This window comes from Macaca thibetana, chromosome 4 (assembly GCF_024542745.1).
Source record: "Macaca thibetana thibetana isolate TM-01 chromosome 4, ASM2454274v1, whole genome shotgun sequence".
NCBI classification, from domain to species: Eukaryota; Metazoa; Chordata; class Mammalia; order Primates; family Cercopithecidae; genus Macaca; species Macaca thibetana.
The window spans coordinates 42,493,630-42,509,933 of NC_065581.1; the positions used below are offsets into that span (position 1 = coordinate 42,493,630).

The window sequence follows — 16,304 nt, forward strand, 5'->3', positions numbered from 1 at the left end:
CGAGGCAGGAGCCCCGGCGTGATTAGGCCCTTTGTAATTATCGCTCCGAGAGATTCCACTCCAGCCGCCCGCCTCCCTCGTGGATTAGCAAGCGAGTCGGAAAAATACACAGGATTTAATTAGAGGCAAATTAAAATTGGTAATGAAATCGGGCCAGTTGCAAGTGGCAAGAGTTGGAAGGGAGAGAGGGAGAGGGGATCTCCAGGGGCACGGGCTGCCTGCCCTACCCACTTTCTTCCCCGTTTAGAAATGTAAAGAGGAGACAAGGATAGGGACGAGGCGGGGGAGGCTAAGGGAGGACAGGTAACAGGGACAGGGATGCAGGCAGGGATGGTGATAACTGGGAGCTGTCGATGGGGGCAGTGCTGATGAGAGAGGAGGGTGCAGGGACAGGACTGAGGGACATGATGAGGCAGGGCAGACTAGGGCCCTAGTCCGGGCTCCCATGGTGATGAAGGGGGGAATTGGGCCAAGCACCCCGCCCTCACCCAAGCGTCCTACAAACCAGATGACCTCAATTCTTGAAGTTATCCTTCCAGGAGGAGGTGGGACGGACAAGGTGACTTACCTTCTTTCTCTCCACTTTCTGCCTCTCAGCTGTCAACCCACACTCTCCTCTCTCCCTATTTCACAAGTATGTATGAGGCCTCTACTGTATACCTTATGCTCTCAAAATATGAGCTGCCTGTTCTGAGCCACAGCTCAAAGCATGGCTCCCAGACTCCTGTGGGTCAGTGGAGGTGGCAGTGAGGGTTTGTGAGTTCCTTCCTAAACTTTTAAAAGCTTAGTGGAAATTCTGCGTGCACCTGAGATAAAGCATACTGGGCTTGCAGAGATGCTGGGGCCCGAATGTGATCTGCTGTTGATCCAAAGCCCTGAGTAACAATTACATGTGTCTTTGATTAATAAAGATGATGAAACAGATTATTACTAACTAGATGGCATTTAGTTAGTAGACAGAACTTTCCAAGATGCGGCAGGGAGAGAGGAGGCAGCTAATAAAATGGGTCATCCATGGTGAAGAGGCTGGGAGGCCCTGGCTCTATGGAAAGGGTAGGGGCCCGCCTTCCGTTTGGTTGGCTCTCCTTCCAGCCCACGCCCATCCCCTGCTCATCCCTGAGCTGGGGAAGGTGGGTCACTGCTGCATGGGAGGTGGGATGGGATGAGGACTGTCCTGTTTGTGCTTGGCCGAGCAAACCGCCTCTGAGCTCCTCTTCACTGCACCCACAGAATGCCGTGCGCCACAACCTCAGCCTGCACAAGTGCTTCGTCCGCGTGGAGAACGTCAAAGGTGCCGTGTGGACTGTGGACGAGCGGGAGTATCAGAAGCGGAGACCGCCAAAGATGACAGGGTACGTGCATCCAGAGCTGGGTGGGGTGTACCTGCCCAGGGGGTAGAAGCCAGCTCACCCCCACCCCCTGCCTCTCCAGGGTACCCATGTGCACCAGATCCTTCCTGGCTGGGGGAAGGGGTGTGGGGAGAAAGGAGCAGAGGAGACTAGTGCTTGGGGACAGGGGACTGGAATCTGGACGTGATGGATAATCAGAAGGCAGACATTTATGTCCTCTTCTGTCCTCGCTCTGACTGAGGGAAGGGGCCAAGCGGGAGGCCTGGTAGCAAAGAGAGACAGGGGCCCCAAGTAGCCCTGGCTAGAGCTGACACATAGGCAGATGCTGGCCAACGGGCCATGGGTGAGGGGCTGCCACTCCCAGGACACCCGCTTTCTCAGCTTATCAGGATGACTAGACCTCTGAGGTCCCAGGACCCCACCAATTCATCTTACGGCAGAGGAGGGCCAGTGAGGGCAAGGGGCTGGCAGGAGGCCCCAGAGCAGATTTGTGGCAGAGCTGGTTCCAGGACCAGGTCTCTGCCCTCCTAGTCTTTTGTGCTCGGCTTCACCACCTGGCTATTTATTTATTTATTTATTTATTATTTTTTAATTTTGTTATTTTACTTTATTTATTTATTTATTTTTGAGAAGGAGTTTCACTCTTGTTGCCCAGGGTAGAGCGCAGCGGAGCGATCTCAGCTCACTGGAACCTCCACCTCCCGGGTTCAAGTGATTCTCCTGCCCCAGCCTTTCAAGTAGCTGGGATTACAGGTGTCCACTACCATGCCTGGCTAATTATTTTTGTGTTTAGTAGAAATGTGGTTTCACCACGTTGGTCAGGCTGGTCTCGAATTCCCAACCTCAGGTAATCCACCTGCCTTGGCCTCCTAAAGTGCTAGGATTACAGGTGTGCACCAGCGCACCTGGCCTAGTATTTTTTTGAGAGGGAGTCTTGCTCTGTTGCCCAGGGTGAAGTGCAGTGGCACGATTTCAGCTCACTGTAACCTCCACCTCCTGGGTTCAAGCGATTCTCCTGCTTCGGCCTCCCAAGAAGCTGGAATTAACAGGCATGCACCAGCACACCCAGCTAATTTTTGTATTTTTGGTAGAGACGGGGTTTCACCATGTTGACCAGGCTGATCTCGAACTCCTGACCTCAGGTGATCTGCCCGCAGCGGCCTCCCAAAATGCTGGGATTACAGGCATGAGCTATGGCACCTGGCCTCCACCTGGCAGTTTAAATGGAAACTGAGGAGCCTGGGACAGGGTCAGGACCTCCCTTTTGGCTTCCACATAGCAGCAGTGGCCTTCTCCCCACCCCAAACACCCCCACCCCAGCCACCTGCTTGCTGTGCCCCTTGGGCCAAAGCTGTTGGGTAAGGAGAGGAGAGCAAGTTAGATGGATGTCTCTGAGGTGTGGGGTGTCTGCTCCCCTCAAAGATGCCTGCTCTCCAGGCAGGAGCCTTTGCACCCCAGGCAGTGTGGGAGCGTGGAGAATGGAGGGAAGCCATGCCCTGGTGAATGCCCGGGGCCAGTCTCCAGGCTGGGTGTTGGCATGTCTCATCACTGACTGACATCAGAAGACCTGGCTGTGCTTGCACCTCTGCTTTCACCAGCGTGGTGACCTTTGGCCGCTTCCTTAGGCCCTGTGAGAGCTCTGTGATGGGATCCTCACTGGAAGAGGGACAGCCCTCAGCCACTGCTTCTCCTGTCCCAACTCCCAAGCACCTTCCTGTGCAGAGAAGCCTTCTGTATGGAGCATGTGGGGACAGGCTGAGCATATGTCTGACAGGTCCCAGAATCTAGGATGGCAAGACAGTGTGGGCAGACTAGGTGTGTAACTACTGAGGCTATAGATCGGACCTTGCCAAACACTGGAAAATCTAGACCGGAGAGAGAAAACGGGTGGGGGGGGCAGCATGCTGTGAAGGCAGACATTGCGGGGATGCCAGTTCCCACTTCCCAGCTCCGAGACCTGGACAGGTCCCTGAACCAAGCCCCCTGCACCCACCTGTGAAGGGGCTTCTCCTGCAGGGCCAGTTCAGTGTGAGGACCAAATCAGACCAAGCACACACACAGCTCCAAGACAGTGGCTGATCCGCAGTGGCCTCCGGGAATAGGGAATGGGACCCATTCCCAGCACAGGCCTTGACTTAGTAAGAGTAAAGAGATGCGCATGAAGAGCTAAGTGAATGAGTGAGCCAAAGATGGCCTTCTCTGTCCTCCAGGAGCCCCACCCTGGTGAAGAACATGATCTCGGGCCTCAGCTATGGAGCACTTAATGCCAGCTACCAGGTGACCGGCCCAGAGCCCACCCACTCACCTCTACCCCTTGCTTTCTTATACAAGAGACGCTCATCCTCCCCTGCAGAGGACTCGCCAGAGGAGGGAGAGGGTGAAGACCCAAACCCTCCAAGACCCCACCTCTCTGCCCCACCCCAACTTGGGGCCAGCCTCCACCTCTGCTTTCAAGGCTGGGTTCAGACAAGGCGGGCAGCTGGGAGGATGGCACACCCATAGCATCCCCTTTCCTGGTTTGTCAGTCTGGGGATTCTCTGTCCCCTGGGAGAGGGGATAAGCCAGGCCCAGGTTCCAGGAAAGCTGGGAGATAGGACGTCGGGGGTCAGAGTTCCAGCCATGGGGGAGGGGTGCTACATTCAAAGGCTGAGTTGGGGCTTGGGGTTGCCCAGACCTGCCCGCCCAGGGGGCCAGTAGCAGACACGCAGGCGGCTCTCTAGCAGATGGGGAAGGCACAGCACCTAACTGAGTGTGCCCCGTCCTGTGGAGCCATTGACAAGGCCCAACCCTGTGCCCCTCCAGGCCGCCCTGGCCGAGAGCAGCTTCCCCCTCCTCAACAGCCCTGGCATGCTGAACCCTGGCTCCGCCAGCAGCCTCCTGCCCCTCAGCCACGATGACATGGGTGCCCCCGTGGAGCCGCTGCCCAGCAACGGCAGCAGCAGCCCTCCTCGCCTCTCCCCACCCCAGTACAGGTGAGCACACAGCACGGACGCCCACCCACCCCAGTGCCCCTCAAGCACCAGGGAGGAGGCGTCATCCCCCACTCTGGGTGAGGTTCCCCATCCCACCCCCAGCACGCCTCTCCCCAGAACAAGTGGCTTCTCTCTTCCTTCCCTCATCAGCCCTCTCAGCCCTTCCATGTCCCACTTGCGTGTTCTTCTTACCCCCTCTCCCCACCTCCCCACGTTCTCTTCCCCCTCTTTTCTCCCTTTCTTATTTTTCCTCCTCTTCTCTCTCTCTCTCTTTTTTTTTTAAGATGGAGTCTCGCTCTGTCACCCAGGCTATAGTGCAATGGCAAGATCTTGGCTCACTGCAATCTCTGCCTCCTGGGTTCAAGTGATTCTCCTGCCTCAGCCTCCCAAGTAGCTGGGATTACAGGCATGCACCATCACGCCCGACTGATTTTTTCGTATTTAGTAGAGATGGGGTTTCACCATGCTGGCCATGCTGGTCTCGAACTCCTGATTTCAGGTGATCCACCAGCCTCGCCCTCCCAAAATGCTGGGATTACATGTGTGAGCCACCTCACCTGGCATCTCTTCTCTTCTCTCTTCTCCTTCCTCCGTTCACTCATCTCCCCTCTGCTCCCCTCTTCTCTCCTCCCCAACCCAGAGCAATCTCTGCCCCAGCACCGGCTTTTCTTTGAAGAGAGCCCTAGGGGAGATCAGCCCTCAGGGCTGATGCGATCCTAGGGAGGGGGCTGTCAGCACCCCACTGTGCTCCAGAGTTGTGGGTGCGTTTGGGGGGCAGGGGGCAGAGGGGATCAGAGGACAGCCACCGGGTGCCCATGCCATACTTTTGCCTCAGCCACCAGGTGCAGGTGAAGGAGGAGCCAGCAGAGGCGGAGGAAGACAGGCAGCCCGGGCCTCCCCTGGGTACCCCTAACCCCAGCGCCTCGGGGCCTCCAGAAGACAGAGACCTGGAGGAGGAGCTGCCGGGAGAAGAACTGTCCTAAGGGCCTGTAGGGACCGACAGGGCTGGGGTGAGACCCCTCCCTTCCAGAATCCAGGCCCCATCTCCCCTCACTCCACAGCCCCTCCCGAGCCTCAAGGCAAGTCCAGGACTCAGATGGGGGAGGCCCGGGCCAGCAGCTCCCAGTGTGACCTGACAAAAACACGTGGGGGCAGGGACGGTCCCCACCCCCAGGGACACAGCCCCTGGTCTGGGACCAGCAGAGGACACGGAGGGTTCAGACCCCTCCTCAGACCCTCCCCACATCTGAAACCGCCTCCCCCCAACCACCAGCAGCAGCAGGGCCCTCCTCCCCCACCAGCTCTCCCCACAGGGCCCCTCAGCACCATGGAGACCCGCAGGCGGGGCTTAGCCACCCCTGTCAAACCCAGGGCCCCCTGGCACCTGGCTCTGGCCATGTTTTCTGGCCAGAGGCCCCCACTCTCCTAACTCGTGCTCCCTTCCACCTTCTTTTCCGTACTGTGAAGAAAGAACTCTCCACCCCCAGCTCCCACCCTGCCGTGGCCTGGGTGGAGGAACTGAAGTTCCAGACCATCCCCAGAAGAAGCAGCCCCCTCTGCTGCTGGGGTGGGACTGTGTGAGCCCTGTGGGGGTCCGTGCGAGCAGGCCCACCTGGCTCCAGCCCCGCCCCCAACCTGAGACAGAACCAGGCTGAGCCAGGCCTCCACCCCCACCCCCACCCCTGTTTGCTGGGGGCTCCTCCAGCCGCCCCCATAGGAAGAGGCCTGGTACCGCCTCACCCACAGAGGTCTGTGCCAGGTGTGCTTCTGCAGGTGGAGCCAAGCTCCCCCTGAGGCCAGAGGCGGGGCCTGGGCCGGGAGCCCAGGAGAAGGCCAGGCTGGACCCCGGCTCCACACCCACATCCAGCCTGCGGGCCTCTCTGCAGTCCTCTCACCCTCCCTCAGCTCCCCTTCCTCTGCAGTCGCCCTCAGCTCCCCTGCCCTGCCCGCCTCCCACCCCCGCCCCTCCACCTGCCCCAGTTAAACGGATGACCAAAGACCTTTCTTATGCCGGAAGCAAAAACCAAAACTTTTTGTTGGCTTTTTCCTTTGTCGCCTCCCCAGCACCTGCCCTCCCAGTCTCCCACCTCGGCCCCAGGCTGGAAGCCCTCCCTCCACTTAAGTTATTGTTTTAAACCAAAGTTTACAGTGTCTGTTGGTGGCCAAGACCCTCTCTCTCCACCCCTCCTCCATCCACCCCGAGGACCCTGGGGCTCAGTGGAGGCAGGCCCCTGCTCCCCTCCCCTCTGCTCCTGCCCAGCCCGGGGGAAGGAGAAAGGAGGGGAGGAAGCGGGTTCTCACCCTCTCGGGAGTGGGCACGGGAGCCCTCCTCCCCGACCCTGGGCTGCTTCCTGGGGGCTCTCCAGACCCCTCTCTAGGACCAAGTCACTCGTTGTGCTGGGAGTGTGGATTCCAGCAAAAGAGCTGGAAAAAAGTGAGACTCTCCACAGACCCCCTATGGGGGACCCCAACTCAAGGCCAAGGACTGGGCGTATCGGATGCTCATAACACCCCTGGCCTGGCCCCTTTACTGAGAAGACTCCTTGGATATTTCCCAAGAATCCCCCACATACACCCCTCACAAGCCACCCCTCCTGAGAGGCAGGGGGCCCTCTGCCCCCTCCCCATGTATTCCCCACCTGTGTTCCGTTTGACCAGCACAGAAATATTAAACATCCTCTATTCACCGGGCCCTGTGTGTGTCGCCAAGATGCGGGAGGGGAGGAACATTAAAGCTGAAAGATCGCTCTGCTGGGGGAGCCTGGGCAGAGCAGCAGCAACGTGAGGGTCGCTGTGGTGATGGTTTCTGTGAGTGAACGGAATGAGTAGCCATACGGGGGAGTCCCAATCCTTTGCCCTAGTTCTTTCACTAGTTTGAAATCCAAGTTCTTGCCAGAGTGTTGAAGCAAGGCAGCTGAATTGCTGCAGGGATGGAGAGGACCACTGCCGCAGGATTCCTTTACCTGTGTCACCAGCTCTGGAGTCGTCCACCCCCATGCCCAGGTGTCCTTCCAGGCCCATTGTCCACATCTTTGAGGGGGCTGCCTGGATAGGTGTGTGTGTGTAGTCGTGCCCAGGTGTGGCAGTGGCACCCTGAAGCAGGACCATTAGTGTGCATGCACACACACGTGGCACACTGCGGTGACCACAGTCATCATAGTCATAGAGGGCTCATGGCGGAAACGGGATCATGCAACCTATACAAAGGGGACCCTGGATAGACTGCAAGGAAAGAGGCCAAGGGCCAAGCTGTTAAGCCAAAGATGGGCCCTGACACCTCCCCCAGCCCCAGCACACCAGCCTGCGCCTCTCATCCCATGTTAAGTTCTGGTTCCCCACCTGCTACCCCTCCTTAACACAGAGCCCCTCCCACCACCTCAGACCACTCTGCACATCCGCAGGGCCTCGGCCGTCTCATTGGTCTTTTTTATTTTTTATTTTTTTTAAGATGGAGTTTTGCTCTTGTTGCCCAGGCTGGAGTGCAATGATGCGATCTCGGCTCACTGCAACCTTTGCTGCCTCAGTTCAGGTGATTCTCCTGCCTCAGCCTCCCAAGTAGCTGGGATTACAGGCATGCACCACCACGCCGGGCTAATTTTTTTGTATTTTTAGTAGAGATGGGGTTTCTCCATGTTGGTCAGGCTGATCTTGAACTCCCAACCTCAGGTGATCCGCCAGTGTTGGCCTCCCAAACTGCTGGGATTACAGGCGTGAGCCGCCGCGCCCAGCCCTCACTGGTCTAATGCCACCTTCTGGACACTCCCTCCTTGAGGGCAGAAAGGAGCCCCAGGCCTGTCCCTAGGGACAAGGCTGAAGAAAGAGTGTATTTGGGGATCAGGGAGGGGAGGGTGTTGAGAAAGCTGAACTGGAGTCAATCACCCTTCCCACAAATCAAACTGCTGGAACTCTCCAGCCAAATGTCAGGAGGAGGACCTGCACGGTGAGTGTTTGCTGACCTCTGTCTACTCTCAGGCCTGTCTTTTGCTGTGGCCGCTTCCCTCTTCCCCTTCCCCTCCCAGCTGGGACCTACCAGAATGCCCCAGAGAATCCTTAGGTGTTGGCTGCCAGTCTCCCAGCCCCCTTACTCTACCCCCTTGAAGAAGAGGGTCAGTTCTGTGGACAGCCCCGGGGGCATTCTTCCTATGCCAGACTCTGGAGGGACAAGACTGCACCTAGCTTTATTCTCAGGACCGTCCTTCCTGCAGTCTAACTTTAGTTTCTCCTGCTTCAACTGGAGTCCTCTTTTTATTCCTCTCACAGGGATATAGTGAATGGTTAGTGCATTTGCAGGTGGGGTGATGATCTATTTTGGACACTGGTACAGGAGAGGACCTTGCAATATAAGAAACGAGCTGTTATGAACCACCACTTTCTGAGTGCATTGGGCTTATAGACCCAATAATTTGTTTTCTTCCTGATCTGACATTCTACATGGGGCAGTCTCCCCACCATTATTACCTCATTCGAAGTAAGAACCAACACGTCCACCCCCCACCCCCATCACGCTTTGCCGTCAGGAAGCCCTGCGTGCTGGGTGTGTAGTTTCTCTCCTTCCTACTGTTAACTCACAGCCAGGGAGCAGGCTGTGGTTAGCTGCGGCTGGCAGCTTGTCCTGGTCTTAGCACTGCTGAGCCCTGTTGGGGAAGCTATCTCTGGAACCCATTTTCAGGCTGGGAAAAAAAAGAGAAATACTCCAAGCCGGACATTTTGGGAGTGGGATAAGTAGTGCTCTGGGCTCTGTATCCAGCAGAAGTCCCCCTTCCCCTTGGCACTCAGCACTTGGCTCCTGCACCGTGAACTCGCCACCTTGCCCAAGGCCTTCTTGCCGATGGTCAGCAGAGGGCGCTTTAAACAAAGCAGACCAGCTCCTCTGGACAAACTTGCTTGTCTCCCACCGCACAACTTCCTGAGAACGCCAGCCGCCCGCACAGCAGAGGGCTCAGTACCTGTTTTTAATAGTAATAATTATTAACATTTAATGAGCCCTCATTATGTGCCAGGCACTATCCTATAAGTTTTATATTTCATTTCATCCCCACAATGACTCTGAGTTAGATACTATTATCCCCATTTTACAGATGAAGAAACTGAGGCAGAGTCAAAGAGATGAGCAGATAAAGCATTAAGAATAAAGAATCTTTGCAGATGAACAATCCGGGTTAAAAAAAAAAAAAAAAAAAAGGAACCTGTGGCTGACGGTGGGGAAAGAGAAGAGGGAGACCTTGTGGTTTGCCCCAGCTTTCTAGTAACACGATTTACTTTGGTGTTTGCTGCCTCCCTGCTTCTCTGGAGGCTCTGAGTGGGGAAATGAGGCTCCAAGCGCCTCGGAGCCGGGAATTAGGCCCTGGCTTCTGAGTTCCCCAGCTGCCATTCTTCTCTAAGCAGAATTAGGTAAATTGATCTTGGAACAGTCGCTGGAGGACAGAGTGAAGCAGAGAAAGAAGTCTGAAATACCCTATAAAAATAATCAGACAGGGGCCCTTCTGATGGGATGGTGAGGCAGAGCAGTGCAGACAAAGATCCCCTTGTCTGTGACGCACAGCACACACCTTCACACAAACATGCACATGCTACTACCCAATATGCTGACACCAGAGGTCCCCTCCATCTGCAGTCATCTCTAGGTGACCAGCCATGGACCCCCAGGGCGGGACATCTCACCACACAGAACCCCCAACAGCTCACTGCAGTCTGCATCCGCCTCAGGATCAAAAGTTTAGAAAAACAGCCCCTCCCGAGAAGGTGATCATGGCGGCAGCCCAGGCTGAAAGGCCCTCTGTCCTAGCCAGGAGGGGCCAGGGACAGGGCGTGGGGCTGGCAACCTTCAGAAGACTGGCTGAATTAACAGGGACAGTGCAGCGGCGGGCTGGGTAACCAAGCTGGCACTCTGGGCTTCGGGCCCTGGCCCTCCCACCAGGCCCTCTCCTGCTCTGGGACCTGGAATGCAGGCCTGTCTATACAAGGCCACCATGCTTGGGCTCCAGGAGTGGGCCAGGTGCAGGGGGTAGAGGTGGGCCGTTACCAGAGAAGCACAGGACGGGTCTCTGTCCTCTGAGAGCTGCTTCTCTGGCCGAGAAACAGAAGGAGATCATCCGAGTGTCATGTGCTGTGAGGGAGTAAACACAAGGGTTCAAATCCTGCCTCTGCTGCTCGCCAGCTCTGTGGCCTTGGGAAAGCCACTGGACCTCTCTGGGCCTCAGAGTTCTCATTTGTAGAATAGGGTGGGATAATAATCTCTACATCACTGGCTTGTTGAGAAGGTTAATGATATATAAAAAGATGTCTGGTGCATAATATGCCGTCAATGCATAATGGCTGTTAATGAAATGGAGTCCTGGGTGCCAGTCACCATAGGGGCTCAGGGGGACCCAGGTGCTCACTGGGAACCAGTGTATCCTGGAAGACTCCCTGGAAGAGTTCTGGAGCTGAGGAGGGGAAATGTGGGTAGAAAGAGGGGAGAAGAGAGAACATTCTAGGCCTGCAGGGGAACTGAGATGGAGCTTAGGGAAGGTTAATGTGGCAGTAAACAAAAAATTAAACGGAGGCAGCAGACACAGAGGCCGAGGCAGGGAGGCCAACAGGGTCTTAGAAACCCGGCCCCATCCCTGCCATTACCAACTGATTGACCCTGGGCTTCGGGCAGGTGAATTGGGGTGTGGTTTCCTTATAAAGTGGCCCTAAGACTCCCTGACCACTCAGAAGGTTAAGGGGAGAATTACCCGTCTTGGTGGCATAAGCATGCCGACACCTGCTGACGCCAGTAAGCGGTGATGCTGCCGCTGCTGTTGATGCCACTGGGGAGTTTCCATCCACAGAGGGACTGTCTCGGACTTACATGGGTACTTCACAGGCGTGGCAGGGGCCAGTGAGTGGTGCCCACACTACGTGCTGTGAACTTCAGAGGTGCGCAGAGCAGAGCTGTACAGATTCGACTTAGCAGGAAAGCTTTGCAAGGCAGGGGATAGCTGAAAACACACAGGTGGACTGGGCAGGACACCTGGGGACAGCCAGGAAGGCCGGACAGGGAGACTGGGTTACTGGGAGGTGATACTGAAAAGACAGGCACCAGACAGGGGAGGGCCCCGCAGGTCAAACTGGGGACCAAGCTGGGGCTTGGGGGAGCTGTGCCCACAGGGGCATTTAGAGCAGAGGAGTAACGGGATTGACCTGAGATTTGGGGAACAGGCCAAGTGGAACCATATAGGGTGACAGGAGCCAATTAGGTGACTCTTGGGATTGTCCAGGTGACAGATGATGAAGGCCTAAGTAGGGTGGGGGTTGCTTTGGAAAATAGTGTCGGGAGGCTTTCTGCGTAACCACAGAGTAAAAGAGGGGCTATTGGCTACCTGAGAGAAGGAGGTCAGGAACCAGCTCAACAGGGTCTTCCTAAATGTCTATTCACAGGAGAGAGGGAAATCAAGTGTGGCACATTTGACAATGGAATATTATACTGCAGAGAGAGTAAATAAAGAGCTCCCATCAGCAGGGCAAATTTGAGCAAAAAGAAAAGTAAGTTGAAGAAAGACACATAGAGACCATTTTCATTTGTATAATGTTTGAAAATGTGTAATAATTCTATATATCATGTATGGGCACACATACATGTGCCAAACATTTAAATAATTTGTAGGAATGATAAATAAATTCAAGACGGTGGCTGTCACTCTGGGGAGGGGGATGCAATGGGGAGCAGTATTCAAGGGGCTTCAAGTCTGTTGGTAATGGTTAGTATTGGAGCGAGGTGGTGGGAACACAGAGGTTAAATCTGTTCTCTGTACCTTTTTGTGGCTGGAATATTTCACTTAAAAAAAGAATGCAGTGGCTCTTGCCTGTAATCCCAGCACTTTGGGAGGCCAAGGCAGGCAGATCACCTGAGGTCGGGAGTTCGAGATCGCCCTGGCTAACATGGTGAAACCCCGTCTCTACCAAAAATGCAAAAATTAGCCGGGTGTAGTGGTGCGCCCCTGTAATCCCAGCTACACGGGAGGTTGAGGTGGGAGAATTGCTTGAACCCAGGAGGTAGAGGCTCCAGTGAGCTGAGATCGTGCCACTGCACACTCCAGCCTGGGCAACAGAGTAAGACCCCGCCTCCAAATAAATAAACAATTAAAGGGGGAAGAAGGAAGGAAAGGAAGGAAAGGAAGAAAAGGAAGGAAGGAAGGAAGGAAGGAAGGAGGGAGGGAGGGAGGGAGGGAGGGAGGGAGGGAAGGAAGGAAGGAAGGAAGGAAGGAAGGAAGGAAGGAAGGAAGGAAGGAAGGAAGGAAGGAGAAAAGAAAGAAAAGAAAGAAAAGAAAGGCTCCAAGGCTTGGGGTCCATGCCACAGGAAGAATTCTTATCCTTTCAGCCTCTGTGGGCTCAAGACAAGCAAGGGAAAAGATAAAATGTTGGAGGGGTTTGCAGGGGTGGCAGGACATCAGGTGGCTCCCGTGCCCAGGGCTGGACAGATGGAAATTGGCAAAGCACATCTGGGCTCACATCTGTTCGTGGGGCGGGAGATGTGGCCACAAAGGAAGGTGCTTACAGCTTACGGAGTCGAGCATGTTCTTTTGCGTGGGACCTTATCTTGATTTATTTTACTTCTTTACCTATCAGTGTTATTTTTCCTTCCTTCCTTCCTTCCTTCCTTCCTTCCTTCCTTCCTTCCTTCCTTCCTTCCTTCCCTCCTTCCTTCCTTCCTTCCTTCCCTTCCCTCCCTCCCTCCCTCCCTCCTTCCCTCCCTCTCTCTCTCTTTCTTTCTTTTTTGACAAGTCTTGCTCTGTCGGCCAGGCGATTCTCCTGCCTCAGCCTCCCCAGTAGCTGGGATTACAGGTGCCCACCACCACATCTGACTAATTAAAAAATATATATATATTTTAGTAGAGATGAGGTTTGGCCATGTTGGCCAGACAGTTTTCAACTGCTGACCTCAAGTGATCCGCCCGCCTCGACCTCCCAAAGTGCTAGGATTACATGTGTGAGCCACCGCACCCAGCCAACATATCAGTGTTCTTTTTCCAGCTGCTCTGTTAGCCCCTCAGGATAGGGCCTGTGCCTAGTCATTGCTTTCCATATTCCCTGTAACACCCAGCCCCAGGCTGGGTGTAGAATAGATGCTCAATAAAGGTTTGTGGATTGACTAGGTGTGTTCTGGGGTAGGGAAAGATACACAGGTCAGTTTGGGGTGATTCTCCAATGCAGAAGCAAAGTCAGGAAGCTGGGGGTGGGTCGTGGCAAAGGTGTGACAGCCGAGGACCAGAGTAGGTTGTGGGAGAGAGCATCCAGGGACAGCCAATGGGAGCTGAGAATTCTTTGCAAAGCAGGAAGCAAGAGAAGTATGAAGAAGGAATTCCACAGAAGAAGTAGGAGAGAAACTTGTGTGAATGGCATAGTGGTTGGGTGGGGGTGGAGAGTGCAACAGGGGAGGAGTGCAGGGAGGTGAGAAGGCTCCCGGGGTGAAGGCCTTAGCAGGTCTAACAGGCAGGCCAGCCCTGTCTTCCCTGCCACCTCCCTTGCCTCCTGTTCACACAGGTGCTCCACACTGTGGCCCATCTGCCAGAGCCACCTTTCTTTCTCTCTCTCTCTCTTTTTTTTTTTTTTTTTTTTTTTTTTTTTTGAGACAGAGTCTTGCTCTGTCGCCCAGGTTGGAGTGCAGGGATCTCAGCTCACTGGAAGCTCCGCCTCCTGGGTTCACGCCATTCTCCCGCCTCAGTCTCCTGAGTAGCTGGGACTATAGGTGCCCGCCACCATGCTCGGCTAATTTTGTTGCTGTATTTTTAGTAGAGACGGAGTTTCACCATGTTAATCAGGATGGTCTCGATCTGACCTCGGCCTCCCAAAGTGCTGGGATTACAGGTGTGAGCCACCGTGCCCAGCCCAGAGCCGCCTTTGTCTTAACTATTGAGGAGTCCCTGAACCGCCCCACCATCCCCCTGCAGTGTCATCAGGCCCAGACCTAGGACTCTGCTTGGAGATGGGATTCCCATCTGCTTTTGACTTCCCACTGCCAGCTGTGAGTCCCATGACTGTTTCTAGACTGCCCTTCCCAGAAGGGGTCCCCACCCCTGTTCCTGAGTCCTCAGGGAGATAACAAGGAAGAAGACATGAGAACCAGGGGGAACTGCTGAGTCTGATGGAGAAGGGCCGGCTCATATATGCACTCATAAGGAGGTATACAATCTGAGCCCATCCTGCCTTTTCCCTTGCTCCTTTTTTTTTTTTTTTTTTTTAATTGAGACAGAGTCTTGCTCTGTCTACAACCTACGCTGCCTGGGTTAGGGTTCAAGTTATTCTCATGCAGACAAAAAGCAACACAGAGGATATTACTAGGCAGATAGAGGAAAACTTAAAAATCATTTATTCTCAAGGAGATGTGATATTGCATTCATGAAATAAGATTAAGATGTTATAAAAATGAACATTCCAAGAACAAAATGAGGTCTTAGAAATTAAAATATGATAGCAGAAATGAAAACTACAGCAGGAGGGTTGGAAGTCAAAGAGATTTTCCACAGAATACAGCAAATAAAACAGCAGCAAAGGGAAACGGAAGAGAAAAAATAAAATTAGAGGACCAGTTCAGGAGATCCAACATCTAAATAATAGGAGGCCTAGAAAGAGAGAATCAGGGAAGAGAAAACTCCTAAGTAACTTAAAAGCATGCCCCAGAATTAATAGACATGAGTTTCTATCATGGCTACCTGGATGGGTCATAGTGTGTGTAAAAATATACCTTCACCAAAGCTCATCACCATGGAATTTCAGAACATGGCAGACGAGGGAAGATCCTACAAACACCTGGAGCACATTAAAAACAGTATTGGATTGTACAACAACACTGTCATAGAAAATAATGGAACATTGCCTTTGAAGCTCTAAGAGAAAATTGTTTCCAACCTAAAATGCCATGCTCTGCCAAACTATTAATTAAGCGCAGGATAAAAGCATGTCGAGACATGCAAATTCCCGAAATGCAGCTCCACTCACCACTTCTCACAATGGGAGGGTGAATGATGTGCTCCACCAAAAACAAGAAAAGGGAAGCAGAGGGTGGGCATAAGGAAGAGGTTAGAGAACCCCATCCCGGTAGGAAAGAGCTACCAGGACAGACTGAAGAAGGCAGAGGCTCTTAAAGGGAGTTCCCGCAGAAGATGAAACTCACAGAATGCCTGACATGTGAACACACTGGTGAGATCTAGTGTACTGTGGGGGACGATTTGGGGTTGAATCCCTAATATGATAATAAAGAAAACTAAGCAAGATGTTGAAAGAAAAGTAATAATAACATACTACGTGGTTTAGCTGTACATGACAGTTAGTCCTAATAATGAAAACACGGAATCCTAATCTAACCAAAAGGATGGTGTAACCATATTGGGAGAAGGGGAGACAGGCAGGGATTGCTGGGGGAAGGTTACAAGGCGGTGAGCGGGTGAAAGGGATTGAATCCATGTCTCTCATAGAGTGTGGGCTTAATGAGTGCCTGAAACTGAAAAATCAAAAAGTAGCAATGCAAATCTCTTTTCAACCCATACGATGCTGAAAGTCAAAAGAATCCCCTAGAAGAATTGAAAGTGGCTGTGTCTAGGGAACAGGCAGGAGAGGCAAGGGCAGTCAGGAGACTCCTGCCTTTCTTAGCAAGCCCAGTGGAACCAACTGATGCTCTCAACCCCGGTCCGGAGCCCTCTGTGTTGTCACTCCGTGCTAACTTGTCTGCCTGTCCTCCAGAAGGTGAGAGCCACTAGGACAAGGACCAGACCCCTTCATCCTGTGGCCCACCACCTAGCCCAGAACCTGGCAGACTGCAATTACAAGCATGTCACTAAGCCACAATGGGTCAAGGTGTATGTAAAAATGTGAGGACACCCTGCTTGACATGCTTGACATGCCTGGGGACATATTAGCATGCTGAACAGTCAAACTTACCCCTCCGCTCTCGCCCACCAGGGAGAGCGTCCAGCTAATCCAGAGGGAAGTGGGATTTCGGGGTTAGCTTGGTGACCCAAGA

At 53.8% G+C, this 16,304-nt stretch overlaps 2 protein-coding genes across 10 annotated transcripts in view; both read left to right on the plus strand.

Annotated features, from left to right (window-relative positions):
• Positions 1–7,012, plus strand: part of FOXP4 (forkhead box P4) — a 54,401-nt gene extending 47,389 nt beyond the window's left edge. For all 6 annotated transcript variants that reach the window (XM_050789457.1, XM_050789452.1, XM_050789456.1 and 3 more), the window contains 4 exons: positions 1,231–1,352; positions 3,560–3,626; positions 4,152–4,321; positions 5,157–7,012. In XM_050789457.1, coding sequence (XP_050645414.1) covers positions 1,231–1,352; positions 3,560–3,626; positions 4,152–4,321; positions 5,157–5,304 — 507 coding nt within the window. In that variant the 3' untranslated portion in view covers positions 5,305–7,012. The remainder of the gene's footprint in view (positions 1–1,230; positions 1,353–3,559; positions 3,627–4,151; positions 4,322–5,156) is intronic.
• Positions 1–16,304, plus strand: part of TOMM6 (translocase of outer mitochondrial membrane 6) — a 657,333-nt gene that overhangs the window by 465,721 nt on the left and 175,308 nt on the right. The gene's annotated exons all lie outside the window — the stretch shown is intronic.